General features: G+C 33.6%; 1 protein-coding gene across 2 annotated transcripts in view; it reads right to left on the bottom strand.

The window, feature by feature from the left end:
• Window positions 1–14,428, bottom strand: part of SLAIN2 (SLAIN motif family member 2) — a 77,222-nt gene that overhangs the window by 44,882 nt on the left and 17,912 nt on the right. For both annotated transcript variants that reach the window (XM_025435539.3, XM_025435540.3), the window contains exons 2-3: window positions 5,303–5,451; window positions 407–571 (exon numbers count right to left, since the gene is read on the bottom strand). In XM_025435539.3, coding sequence (XP_025291324.1) covers window positions 407–571; window positions 5,303–5,451 — 314 coding nt within the window. The remainder of the gene's footprint in view (window positions 1–406; window positions 572–5,302; window positions 5,452–14,428) is intronic.

The raw sequence follows: 14,428 nt of genomic DNA, 5'->3' as shown, positions 1-14,428 counted from the left end.
CAGCACATTCACATACAGCCTTACATTATTATTTCAGTCTGATATCAAACCTTATTAAATAAAGCTTAAATTGTTTAACAAAGTAAGTAAAATAAGAGCTCTTATTTTTAGTTTTTACAACCCAAACTATTCAGTAAACATCTACTTGTTTAAAGAATCAAACTTGTTAATCTAATCAAGCAATATCTAAAAACTCTTAAGTACATGCCAAATAAAACTTTATGGACATAATCTAGTTTATCTGTATCCCTGGTGCCTAGAATAGTACCTAATGCTCCTCACTGATATTTTTCTCTAACCACTTAAAAGTTTCATAAATAAAAGAACTTAAACAACTGATGATTAAGTTATTTTTTGCGGCAGGGCAGTAAATTCTTTTAATTATTCCATATCATTTTCTCCTTACCTGAATTTCCAGGAAGTATTAGCTGTTTGACTATTGGAGGTCGGACTGGGGTTGAGGATGGAGAATTGAAACCACTGCTGTATGGGCTACTTGCATTCGGACTGTAAGGACTCGTGTAACTCATGGAGTTGAAAGGATTATTATATAAATTCTGCCTCTTGAGAGCTGTGTTAATGAGAAGGGGAGAAATCAAATTTAATAACTGAGAAAAGTTAATATTTTACTTAAAAACTTTTCTTAATGGGAAATTCATTAAGTCATTATCTCAATTTAAATACAGAAACCTAAAAAAAAAATAAATAAATAAATAAATACAGAAACCTTATTGTAGTGGGAGAAAATACATCATATTAAGAATTCCAACAATATCTTCTATTGTACTACACAAAACAGCAGCCACCACAAAAAACAAAAATAGTATCACAAGGATATCATCTCAACAAATTATGAGCCTTTAAATTAATTTACTCCTGTCTTGTTAGAAAGTTTCTTCCAACTGTATCAACCCCGAATAGCCTTAAAAAATAAAATGAATGAAAAAAGTATATTTGTGTTTTCTCATTTTTCAGTAACAAACATGTATTGCAAAGAAAAAGGGGGGAAAGCCCTCTATGAAATAATAAGATTTAAAACAGTCTTTCCAAAATTTGGATTTTTTGAAAAACTTAAGCAATACTGACTACTTAGTCCAGGTTAACGTCAAACATGTGAGAATTCTCTTTTTAAAAATAAAAAGTGGGATCCCTGGGTGGCGCAGCGGTTTAGCGCCTGCCTTTGGCCCAGGGCACGATCCTGGAGACCCGGGATCGAATCCCACGTCAGGCTCCCGGTGCATGGAGCCTGCTTCTCCCTCTGCCTGTGTCTCTGCCTCTCTCTCTCTCTCTGTGTGACTATCATAAATAAATAAAAATTAAAAAAAAATAAAAATAAAAAAAACAAAAATAAAAAGTTTCCCCTTTACCCTAGTTTGACTCAAGAATACTTCTGCCAAAAAAGGAAAAAAAAAAAAAGTATGCTATACATGCAAAATTACAGAAACAATAAAAAGTAGAAGATATTGAGTGTAATTATATACAAGAAAAATCAATACTTAAAATAGTATTTCTTTCTTCTATTCTAAAATCCCTAGCTTATTCAATATTTCTGACCATTGGCAAAGCAAAATGTAGAACAGTTACACAAATGTGACATGGCACTATTTTTCAGAAGGCTTACAACCAACTAGTGCAGGCAGAAAAAAAAAAAAAACAATGATTTTGGGACAAAGTGAAATGAGTACAATCATAAAGGTGCAAAGGGCTGTGGAACTTTTGAGATAGAAGTAATTCATAATAACAGAGAAACTAGGTAAGGCCTTTTGGAATGAGGTGCTGGAGCAATCTTGAGAGGATGAGCAGCAATCTGACAGACCACTGAAAATGAGGCAAGTGTGGACTTTCACCCGTGTTTATAACAGGAACAAAAGCAGTGCCTTGACAATACACAGTGTGTTCAGGGAATAAGACTGAGTAACACAGAAAGGTCAAGCACATAGGAAATAGGAAAACACGGCTGGGCTAGGTTCATGGAAGTCCTGGAAACAATGCTCAGGAAAATGAACTTTATTCACCATCGGTGAATTTTGAGCAAGAGAAATATGATGCAATCAGTTTAGGAAGAAAACTGATGGACATTTTTATGTTGAATAGGTGAGACTGAACTAGGCAACAGAGGTGACAATATTTAAAAAAAATGGGTATTAAAAACTAAAAGGATTGCTAAAGGAAAAAAAAAGATGATGACTAAAGTTTCTGGTTTGCCTACTAGGCAAAGCAGTGCTTTAGAGGAGGAAACATTTTCTGTTGAGTTGGATGGTGTAGTAAGTCGGACACTATGGTTTTGTCTATATTCACCATGAGACAATATGTCACACTTAAACACATTTAATATGTAGCATAATCTCAGCAATACCAACCTGAGCACAAATTGGGGTGCTAATTTCTTTCCCTTTACTCTTTAATCTCCTTTTAAGCTTATTCTGTTCTCCTTGGTTATTCGTTTAATCAGTAGCATTTGAGGTCCTCAGCCCTTTTATCTTCTGATCCTGTGTCATATTCCTTCTCCTAAGAAATCTCATTCATAACCCTGACATCAATTATCTCTATTCCAAAAACAGCCTATTATTTATATCTCCAGTCCTAAGTTTACCTGGCTTCGGTCCCATGTGTGCTGCCCATTTAATGTCTCCCCTATGGGTATGGCAAATATACCTCAGGGCCAAAATTTCCAAATTTGAACTCATGATTTTCCCACTAACACTGAATTCTCTTCCTGAATTTCTTACCTGAAAATAATTAATAACATTTATGCAACATGCAAAATTACAGAAACAATAAAAAGTAGAAGATATTGAGTGTAATTATACACAAGAAAAATCAATACTTAAAATAGTATTTCTTTCTTCTATTCTATTCTAAAATCCCTAGCTTATTCAATATTTCTGACCATTGGCAAAGCAATGAAAACTAGATCATTGTTGATACTTCCTGAAAAACTAGAAAAACTAGATCATTGTTGATACTTCTCCCTCATTTCCTCAAATCTCATTCATTCATTTTTCCTATCACATCTTTTCATCTTCACTACCATCAACACATGCTGCCTGGCTGTCATTACCAACTTCCCACAAAAGCACCCTAGGTTCATTCACTTTTGGCTTTCTCCAATTTACCCTCCATAGCTGTAGCTAAGCAGGACCTTAACCAAAATGCAAACCTGGTCATGTCTTCCTGACCATATACACCACACCCCTGAATAAAACCCTCCAATATCTTTCCATTGCTTTTAGAATAAAGTCCAAAACCTTTAACATAACCTATAAGGCCTTGCAAAGTCTGGCTCCTACCTATCTTTCTGGTCATATCTCACATCTCTCCCTTCCTTAGTTTTCTCCAGCCAACACTCTGGCCTGTTCCAGGTGTTCATGTGTGGGCCATTCCCATGCTCCCACAGAGCCTTTAAACATGCTGTCTTCTCTACCTTGAATACCTTATTTCCTCTTTCACCTTTCCCCTTCAATCACTCATATTTTCCTGAAATACGGTTTTTAAAAAATATTTTATTTATTCATGAGAGACACACACAGAGGCAGAGACATAGGCAGAGGGAGAAGCAAGCTGCCTGAAGGAAGCCTGATGCAGGACTTGATCCTAGGACCCCAGGATTACAACCTGAGCCAAAGGCAGATGCTTAACCACTGAGCCATTCACGTGCCCCCTGAAATATGTTTTTTTTTTGTATGTTTATTTATCTATTGTCTGCCACCCCATTAGAATATAAGCTCTGGTCTATTTTATTCATTGCAATATCCTCAGAGGGAACAATAACTAGCATATAGTAGGTTATGAATATATAGTACTGAATGATGAAAATTCCTAACTGTAAAATATACTTAAATTATTTCTAAGATGAGATAGAGTACTGGAAAATTATTCCTAAAGATATTTTTAATAAAGGTCTAAATAATGACACATAGAGAACACACTGTGTTCTAAAGGTCTAAATAATGACACAGAGAACATGTGTTTTAATAAACAAAATAAGCAATTTTTAAGTACATGGCTGTCAAGTAAACACAAGCAGACACAAGACAAAACAAAACCAACAAACAGAAAACCTATTTAAGATTAGTAACATCAATTCCTCACTATATAAGTATTCCAAAAAAAATAGTAACATTCTGAAGAGATTGAGAGAAATTCCAAGAAGGAGTCAATAATACTTTTCCTACATTTCTACCCACACTGGCATGCTATATTAAATACCATAGTGACAGACACATTTTGTCAGCTTTGTGAATGCTATTAAACAAAAGAGCATAAAAGCAATCTGAACTAAAATGCCAAGTTAAAAACAAAAAACAGTAACATTTGAACAGGGAAGGAAAATGAATACATTTACTAAATACCTACTATGAGCCAGAGAAACTTATTAGGCTCTTTTATAAACATTATTGTCTACTCCTTAAAATAACCTTACAAGGTTCATCATTCTTATGAGAAAATTGAGTTCACACAAGTTAAATAGTGCTAAGAGTCACTCAGTAACAAAGTGCTAGAACGAGAATGAGGTCTCTTAGGTTTTCGGCCTGTACCTTCCAATCACATCAGAATTTCCCAAAGGTGGTGAGATGATTTTAGATGATACCAAGCCTGTATTTTCATAGTTATTTGTTTTAGCTTGTATTGGGAGAAGAAAACCTACTGTATAAAACCCATTATTTCATGGATATTACTTTCTTAAGATTTTTTATTTATTCATTTGAGAGAGAGAGAGTGAGAGAGCATGCATGCAAAAGCAGGGGAGAGGGTCAGAGGGAGCAGCAGACTTTCAGCTGAGTAAGGAGCCTGTCTCTGGGCTCAATCCCAGGACCCCGGGACCATGACCTGAGCTGAAGGTAGGCCATAACTCACTGAGCCACCCAGGTGCCCCCATGGATATTATTCTTTAGGATGAAGAAAAATAAAAATGAAAAGATTGGGAGGAAAAAGCTATTAAGTAACAGCACAGGGTTATGTACATGACATGCTCGCACAATGAGACTCAAAAAACACTACCAACCAAAGAAGCGCCTTCCTAAAAACATACCTGCTCATCATTTACCTGGTTTTTTTTTTTTTTTTTTTTTTTTTAAATTTATGATAGTCACACAGAGAGAGAGAGAGAGGCAGAGACACAGGCAGAGGGAGGATCAGGCTCCATGCACCGGGAGCCCGATGTGGGATTCGATCCCTGGTCTCCAGGATCGCGCCCTGGGCCAAAGACAGGTGCTAAACCGCTGCTCCACCCAGGGATCCCCATTTACCTGTTTTTGATTAAAGAAAAGAGATGAATTTACAAGTAAAATTACAGACATACCTGACATAGTTTGATCAAGTTTGTGGATAAGAGACTTTTTAGCACATTCAACATCAGGACTTGGGTAATCCAAAACTTGCCTGCACCAAACTAATGGACTGACTGATTTCTGCAATGGTGTTAGTTTTTTCTTTGGTGATGAATACAGCCTAGAAGAAAACAAAAACAAAAAAAGAGTAACATTCATTATTAAGCACAAGGTTATAAGATAGAGATCCTTTCGGACAGATTTAAATTGGGAGGGGCAGCACTGTAGGTGCCAAGGAGTATCTTTAAAATCATCCATATTTTACTTTATACATAAAAAGAAAATGATACTAAAACAAGCAAAATTAACCCAAATTTCAAATATTAAATAAACCCAAATGAAACCGACTGTCCAATCCTAAAATATCTTATTTTTCTGTTACCCTCCTTACAAAAACTATGGACAAACATCTGTCTTTACAATAGTTTTTTCTGTTTTCAGTAGTATTGGACCAACTCCCTAATACAACCATATTATTAAATATTATCTAGGAGACAGAATGAAGAGATAGTTTTCCACTTCCCAGTTCTCTTCCTACCTCAAACCACACAAAAACCTACCACTAGTAATTCATTCCTTTTAGTTAAGCAGTACCCACTCTGTAGCCCTCTTTTTAAACCATGATATATCAGAGAAAAATAATACTTTAAATCCTTGGTAACAGTATGACTCCATCTATAAAATTCACTTCAGTCTTGGGAAAGAATAGGACAGTATTTTATAAGCTCCTGTGGAAGGTATTAAAAAAAAAAGTGAGAAGACACGGGAGGTAAACACTTAAATTTTCTACTTCATAGTTTTTTCCTCAGATTGGTCTAGATTATGTCAATTGATAGTGATTTATTTCAAATATGATGCCATATGAAAAATGTGAAGTTACTTGAATTTTAACCAGAGTGGTTTTCAAATTAAGATATTTAAGTGGAATTAATGAAGTAAACAAAAGTATACTTTGATTTACCCACATAGTTAAATATCTCAATAAGATCAGGAGTTAGCAATTTCACATTTTACATTAATCAAGTTAGGGCAATAAAATGAAGCATCTTCTGATGTAAATATTTAAATATATCTGTACCAGACTTGATGAACTTTCTAGTGACACTATATACATTTTCTATCCCTTTTCTCATCTCCCCTTAGGTGTGTCACTCACATCAACTATTTAGCTCTGATTAAGATACTTAAGACTAATAGAGTGAATAATCATTTCTCTAGAAATGATAGAAAATTTTAAGGTGCTTTTAGAATATTTAAAAAGACAGAATCTACTATAAGTGAATAAAACAATAATTCAAAATAAATCACAGATGATGAAGTATCATCATCTCTCCTATACCCCATGAAGGGTAGCTTTCCTATTTTTGTCAATGGCATCATAATTCTTTCAGTTATAAAGGCTAAAAACTTAAGAGCAATTTTGGATTCCTCTGTTTTATTTCCTACCTTCAATAATCTGTCACCAAGTCTTGCTAATACTACATGCACAAACTACCTTTTCACCCACTGTTCTATATTCACTTCCCTAACTGGCAATAGAGACTGCTCCTTCCTTCCACTAACAGATAAAAGTTAATGTAGCAACCTGTACATTCCTAGAGTGATGAAAAGAGGGAGACTGATTCAATTAATCCTGAGTATGCCAACTATCTCTTATCACTCTCTCCTCTTATTTCAGTGTCTGAAATCTAAAAACGGAGGGTTGTGGCCCAAATGGTATTGGCACAAAATTATTCTTCAGTCAAGGAATCTTTGACTGACGTACTTCTAAGCCTACCAAAGAACACATAAACTGGGTTGTAACTTGTAACTGGATTCTCTTTTATCAAGACCAAGGTGTTTTAGTCCCTGAATTTTAAAGAAAATCCCAAATAAAAAACATTTGAGTAACTATACATATTATTTCTGTTTATTGCAAACACATAGACTTCAAAATAACTTTTGCCTGCTAAAAGCATTTTTCTCATTCTGGCACTTTTGAAGTTTTTGAATAATATTTGGTTTAATTAAGAGAGACTTAGTTCTGATGGACGCTGCTAGGGTATCGATGGCTAATGCAATTTACAACATGTTGAGATTAGTCAAGCTTTTACTTGCCAAGAAAATTCAAAACCTATAACTTCATTACCCTAATTCTGCTAAAATTAAGTCATAAGGCCTCCAGCCCTAACCAGCATCAACAATGTAGGAGGCAAGGGGAAATGAGCACCTCATTTCCCTTTCCCAGTCCTCTACATGTCAGTAGAGCCCAGTATAGAGCTTACTTTACACCCCATCTATCTGGAAGAAGGGAGTGTGAGCCAGGGCTCCACTTTTACTGACATGATGCCAACATGGCCTGGCAGGGAGCTCAACATCTATCCCACTCACTACATCTAAACAACACTGTCGTCTAAAAAAGAAGAAACATGTTTATCAGTCTCACAACATAACACAATGTCCAGGATGCAACTAGAAATCACTCATTATGCCAAAAAAATGTTAAAGCAGGAAAACAGAATATACTTGAATCAAATTGAAAACAAAAAGCAAAATGGCAGACATGATTAATTACATTAAATGTGAACAGACATAAATAATCCACTCAAAAGACAAAGATGGTCAGACTGGATTAAAAAAAAAAGACCCAACTATATGTTATCTACAGAAGAAATATCTTAGATTCAAAGTCACAAGTAGGTTGAACTAAAAGAGAATATATACCATGCGAATAGTAACCATAAGAGAGCTGGAGTTTAAGAAATATTACTAGTAACAAAGAGAAACATAAAAAAAAAAAAAACCCCAGCAGGAAGGTATAACAATCAAATATAAAGATACTTAATAAAAGTAGTAGAATAAAAGAGACAATTGAGAAATTTTATTTGGAGTTTTCAATAGCTCCCCTTTGCTAACTGAAAAAAGAGCTACGTGGAGAAATCAGTAAGGATACAGAAATCTTGAACATTATCAATCACTTTTACTTTACTGACAATTAGGGGGCACTCCACCCATCAATAATAGAATACAAGTTCTTTTTTAAGTGTACATGGAACATTTTTCAGGTCAGACCAATTCAATCATGAAAAAGTTTCTGAATTTAAAATACTTGAAATTCTTCAAAGTTTGTTTTCTGGCTACAATGCAATTAAATTAGTAATCAACAAAGAAATTTAGTAAATCCCAAATATTTGGAAATTAAACAACACACTTATAAATAACCACAAGTCAAAGATTATAACACAAGGGAAATTAGGAAATATCTTGAACCGAATAAAAACAAAAATATACGAATATTATGTAATCAAGACAGGAGAGGAAAATTTATAATTTTAAACATTAGGAAAAAGAGATCTCAAATCGACATAAAAAACGTAAAAAAATAAGAACAAATTAAACTCAAGGCAGTCAGAAGGAAAGAAAATACAAACATTAGCAAAAATCAGTGAAATAGAAAAATAGAGGGGGGGAAAATACCCCAAAGGTGTTGCATTGTGAAGATCTAAAAATGGTAAATCTTTACATTTACCAAAGAAAAGTTAGAAAACACTAATAACCAAAATTAGAAATAAAGAATGAACACTGCTATGATCAGGATAATAAAGGAATACTATGAACAATTTTATGCTAACAGGTAACTCGGATATACAAATTTCTATAGAAAGATATGTTACCAAATGGGACTCACAAAGAAACCGAGAATCCGAAGAGGTTTACAAAAAGAAATTGGAACTAGTAATTACAAATCTTGCAAAGAAAAAACCCATGCCCAGATTCACTTTATTAATGTTATCAATATTAAGGAAAAAAATAATACCAATTCTACACAACTCAGAAAAATAGATCTAATGGTGAATAGGCTGAGTTACTCTAGGACTGGAACAAAGTCAAGGATGCAAACTCATCATTTCTAAACAAAGCCATCCTGGAGTGTGTAGCAAATATAAGTCAAGAAAAAGAAATTAAAGATATACTGAAAAGAAAGAAGTCAAATAGTCTTTATTTTGTAGGTGATATGGTCCTGTATTTAGTAACACCTCTATAGGAATCTACGGAAACCCACAACATCCAACTAGGATAAATGTGCTTAGTAAGGTTGATATAAGATGAATAGGCAAAAAAATCAATTGTATTTCTATACCTTATCAATGAACAATTCAAATATGTTATAATAAATGAAGTACAAGAGTTGTGCATTGAAAGCAAACATTGCTGAGATAAAATAAAGAAGACTTAAACAAATGGAGACCTGAAGACTCAATACTGTCAAGATGTCAGTTTTTTCAAACTGATCTACACAACTGAACATAATCCTTAAAAAAAAATCTCAGCAGGCATTTTTATAGATATGGCAAGCTAATTCTAAAAGTTATATGAAAATGTAAAGGGCAAAGTATGGCCAAAACAATTTTGAAAAAGAGAAATCCTTAAAACAAAACAAAAAACCCCTGAAAATCTCTGATCTTACTTCTTTTTGATCTCTTCTATACAAGAAAACCTGTTTTTCAAAAATATGAATCTGAGTATCTTAATATTTCTGCACTAAAATTCTGTGCCACATTCCTTTTGCTCTTATGATTGAGTCCTCCGCAAAAAATGGCCCCCACAGCCCCTGAGGCATGAGCAGTGATCTGTTGTGGTACTTTTTTTTTTTTTTTTTAAGCTACATTTCTCATCCTCCTCCACCACCCAAATCTTAATAACAGCCATATGGTACTAATTTCTATTCCTGGAAAGCCCAATACTTTTGCTTCTAGGTCACATGTGCATGTCGTTCTTTTGCCTGAAATAAGCTCAATTCTACTTTTTGCTTATCTCATCCTTCTCTGCCCAACCTCAGCCCGCCCATTCCTACTTTTCACTGCATCTCAGCTTAAATGTCACTTCATCAGGGAAATCTTTCTTCAACATCTCTCAGAAGAGCATCTTTGCAGTCATTTAAACATGCCCTATCAAAAAGGAAATTCCTCTAATATTCATTCTAATTACAAAATTACCTATTTTACAACTTTGTTCACTTCTGTCCTTTTGAAGTTTTTAAGTTGGTATTTATAAGCTGAAAAGAGACATTTAAAAATTAGGAAATAAAAATGCTAAAATATGGGTGAACCTCAAAAACATAGTATATACTAAGTAAAAGAAGCCAGCCACAAAAGACCACGTACATACTATGTGATATCATTTATATGGAATGTCTAGAATAGGCCAATCTATGAGGCAAAGAAATAGATTAGTGTTTGCCTAGGGATGGGAGAGGGGCAGGGAGAAGAGAAATAGGAAGTGACTATTAATGGGTACATGGTTTCTTTGGGAGATGTTGAAAATATTCTGAAACAAGAGTATGGTGATAATTGTACTAATCTGTAAATATACTAAAAATCAATGAATACTAAAAACCATAGTACAGTTTATTTCTATTTTTTTTAAGTTTTTTTTTTTTTTTTTTGACAGAGAGCTCAAGCAAGAGTGTACAAACACAAGCAGGCGGAGTGGCAGGCAGAGGGAAAGGGAGCCCAAGGCAAGACTCATCCAAGGACCCTGGCATGATAACCTGAGCTGAAGGCAGATCCTTAACCCTTTGAGCCACCCAGTCACCCCACAGTACACTTTAAACAGGCAAATTTTATAGTATGTAAATTATCTCAATAAAGTTGTTTTAAAAATCTGTTAGAAATAAACCAGCCCTCAAGATACTTTTTCTCTTAGAAGGACCATTACAGAAGAATTGAACACCATTAAATATAATTTATATATATAAAGACTGAGAGAACTAGTAAAAATGTATATAAGAGTACTATGAAACTGACAGTAATAAATCATATTTTGGCCCATATGTCACACATACCTATATAATATGATTGGTGATAAAAACAGCTAAGAATATAAGTTTATTACTTTTTAAAAAGTAACAATGCCTTTCAGTAATATAGGAATGTACAAATGTAAGGAGTGGTAATAACCTCCCTCTCCCTACCAGTTCTATCCTCCCAAATTATTTAGAGTTTGGAATGTGTCTCTCCTGATTTTCTGATAAACAGTAGACATATAATTAAATGATGGAAAAATAAATAAATAATGGACAGGAAGGGAAACTGGAGTTACTTTGCTGAATTTATGGTAACCATAGTAATCACTTTTCATATTGTAGTCGGCTGAAAATAAGTTAGTGAAGCTAACAGCAGCAAAGATTTAACTTAAAGGTAAAAATAAAAGTTACATTAAAATTGTTATTGGAATGAATTTTAGATTAGTGTGTAAAATTTTTACAGGCCAAGGAAAATAATCAGATTTTAACACCTCAAAATCATCCTTCTCTATTTATTAAAGCATATATGAGGCAAAAAAAAAAAAAAAAAGAGGCTCTGTCTTCACAAAATTCAATGCATAATCTCTGGTACAGTGATTGACATTTAGAGATGATTAAGTATCTGCCATCTGAATGAAGACTGAATAAAACATGATTACAATATTTAAAAATACACATGAAGAAAGGTAAAGGAAACATCAAAGTGACTATTTTGAGATTATAATTTTGTTTCTATTTTTATAATTTTATGATTTTTTAAAAAGCTTTCAGTAACAGAAGTATCTTTGGTTTTACCCCAAACTAAATATAATTTAATTCTAAAATTCTTAGAATACATCACTTTATAATGATTTACCAAGCTTTCCTAGTCAATGTGGCAATAGGAAGTGTTATTATTCATATTTTATCAAATGTTTATTACATGCTAGGCACGGTTTCAATATTTTAAATATACTAACTCTTTAATCTTCACAATAAACCCCTGAATAGGCGCTACTGTAATCCCCATTTTACATATAAATCTGGTCACTGAGGCACAATGAGATAAATGACCTGTCTACAGTGACAAAGTTATTAAGCGACAAACAGGATTACTCCAGGACCTGTGTTCTTAACTATTATATTTTACTGTCTAATGAGGCTCCTGGCTGGCTCAGTCAGCAGAGCAAGTGACTCTTGATCTCAGGGTTGTGAATTCGAGCCCTGCATTGGGGGGTAGAATTTGCCTTGAAAAAAAAAAAAAAAAAGGCTCCAATGTAGTATCATTCTAATGGCTCCTGCTGTTCTCTGTTCTCTTTTCCTAAGCCCTACCAACCATAAAATATAAAGTTGTAATCGATCCCACTATTACAATTAAAAAAAAATTACAACTCCATTCTCAATTGAAGAAAAATATCTTCAGTTCATATATATAGCAGTTTTTTGAAATTTTAGATTGATCATGCTATTAACTATTATACTTGGCCCATTAGCTGACTTAAAGACATATATACTACATTTATATAAAGAAATATAAAATACTCTTCTGGTTTTTAGAAAATTATCATTGGTATTACTACTAATAATGGCAATTATTAGCAAAGCAAATTCACTGATAAATTTTTACAACAGTTTACAATCACTGAAGTGACACTAGCTACAGGGTAGGGAGGATACACATATAAACAGAAAGTATGACAGCAAAATACAACACAGTGAATCAAAAAACAGAGCAGAGCACGCAAGCAAGCCAAAAAGACTGAAAAAAAGCTTTAAAATGGTGAATTCTAAAGTTTTAGACAGTGACACTCTTACTTCCATTTTCATTGGAAGTACCACTCTCTTGATTCTCATTCCAGCATGGCAAGAGTTTTTTAATTTTAAGAAATTCAAAACAGTTTTGATATTCACTGGAATTCACAAAAGTGAGGTTGGAAATTACTTCTTCAAAAACACAATCTTCTGTTGAGGCATAGCCACGTACTGCTTAGAAACAATAGTTATAGTGAGACCAACCTAGAGTGCAACAATCAAAAACTAAAGGTTCTTTTGGTGTATTGTTTTGTTTGAGAAAAGATATCAGAAAGGCTGAGAGTCTCAAACTATACTAGACTGCAAATTTTGACAATAGCTGCAAAAGCAAGACAGTCCTTAGTATACTGACTAAACATAGAATTTCAGCCACAACCACATACCTAGATAACAATTACTACTGGTAGCAGAACTTTTCAGCCAAAAGAGAACATAATTACATGTGTATATATTTACATATATAAGTTACATGTATATGGAGAGTGTATGTTAATTCACACTGATTCTTTTAGAGTACCTTGCTTGTTAATAACTAACTTTATTGGTGAAATGCCTTAAACAAGACTTTATCTATAGGAGCCATGGTACTTAAGGCTAACAAGTCATAACTTTTAGCAAATGACATGTCCTTCAAATTCCAGATCATAATGCATACTATAATGACTTTTAACAGTTTGTCAACTAAGGTTACGTTTTACAAATTAATACATTTCTCTTATTGTGAAGAAAGTTCCTGCACAAATATCTGAGAAAAGATATGAGAGCATAAACTTAGAATCCACAATATGCTGGTAATAAAGGTTTATTAATACAATAAAGATTAAACACCCTTCTATCAGAGAATTTTCTATTTGCAGTATTCCTACTGGTTCTAAAATTAGTTTCTTGGGTCGCCTGGGTGGCTCAGCAGTTGAGCGCCTGCCTCAATCCTGGGATCGAGTCCCGCATCAGGCTCCCGGCAGGAAGTCTGCTTCTCCCTCTGCCTGTGTCTCTGCCTATCTCTCTCATGAATAAATAAAATCTTTAAAAATGAGTTTCTTGAATTATAAATTTAAAATATTTTATCCGCTTTGTGAAAATATGAACAAAATAGGAGGAATCTAAATACTATATACATTATATATGTTCATTTTTATTTCATTTTTATTCATATTTATCAGTATGTTATATATATTATATATATATGTTTAAATATTTGTATTTAAATATATGTGTTTATCCCCAACAATAGGTTAGCCTAAAATATCAGGTAACTGAAGTGTTAAAGAAAGATCTGGCAATATTTTTATGTCACATGCCAGAGGAGAAGTGAGAATGATACACTGTACTCGGTTTATAGAATTAAAGTTAATATTAAGACCAGCTCAGACATTCTCTTCTCTTTTTGAGTTACATAAGAAGAAAGAGTGGCTATGTAAGGATTCCTGGACATATACCATATACTGAAATGGTTAAAACACATAAAATACTTTTGAGGCGCGAGAGGGACAGTATTTTTAGAACTGGCATTGTCCTAGAAAGA

Source organism: Canis lupus, chromosome 13 (assembly GCF_003254725.2).
Source record: "Canis lupus dingo isolate Sandy chromosome 13, ASM325472v2, whole genome shotgun sequence".
NCBI lineage: Eukaryota > Metazoa > Chordata > Mammalia > Carnivora > Canidae > Canis > Canis lupus.
The sequence above is the reverse complement of the archived record's forward strand: the minus strand, read 5'-3'. Positions and strand labels throughout refer to the sequence as shown.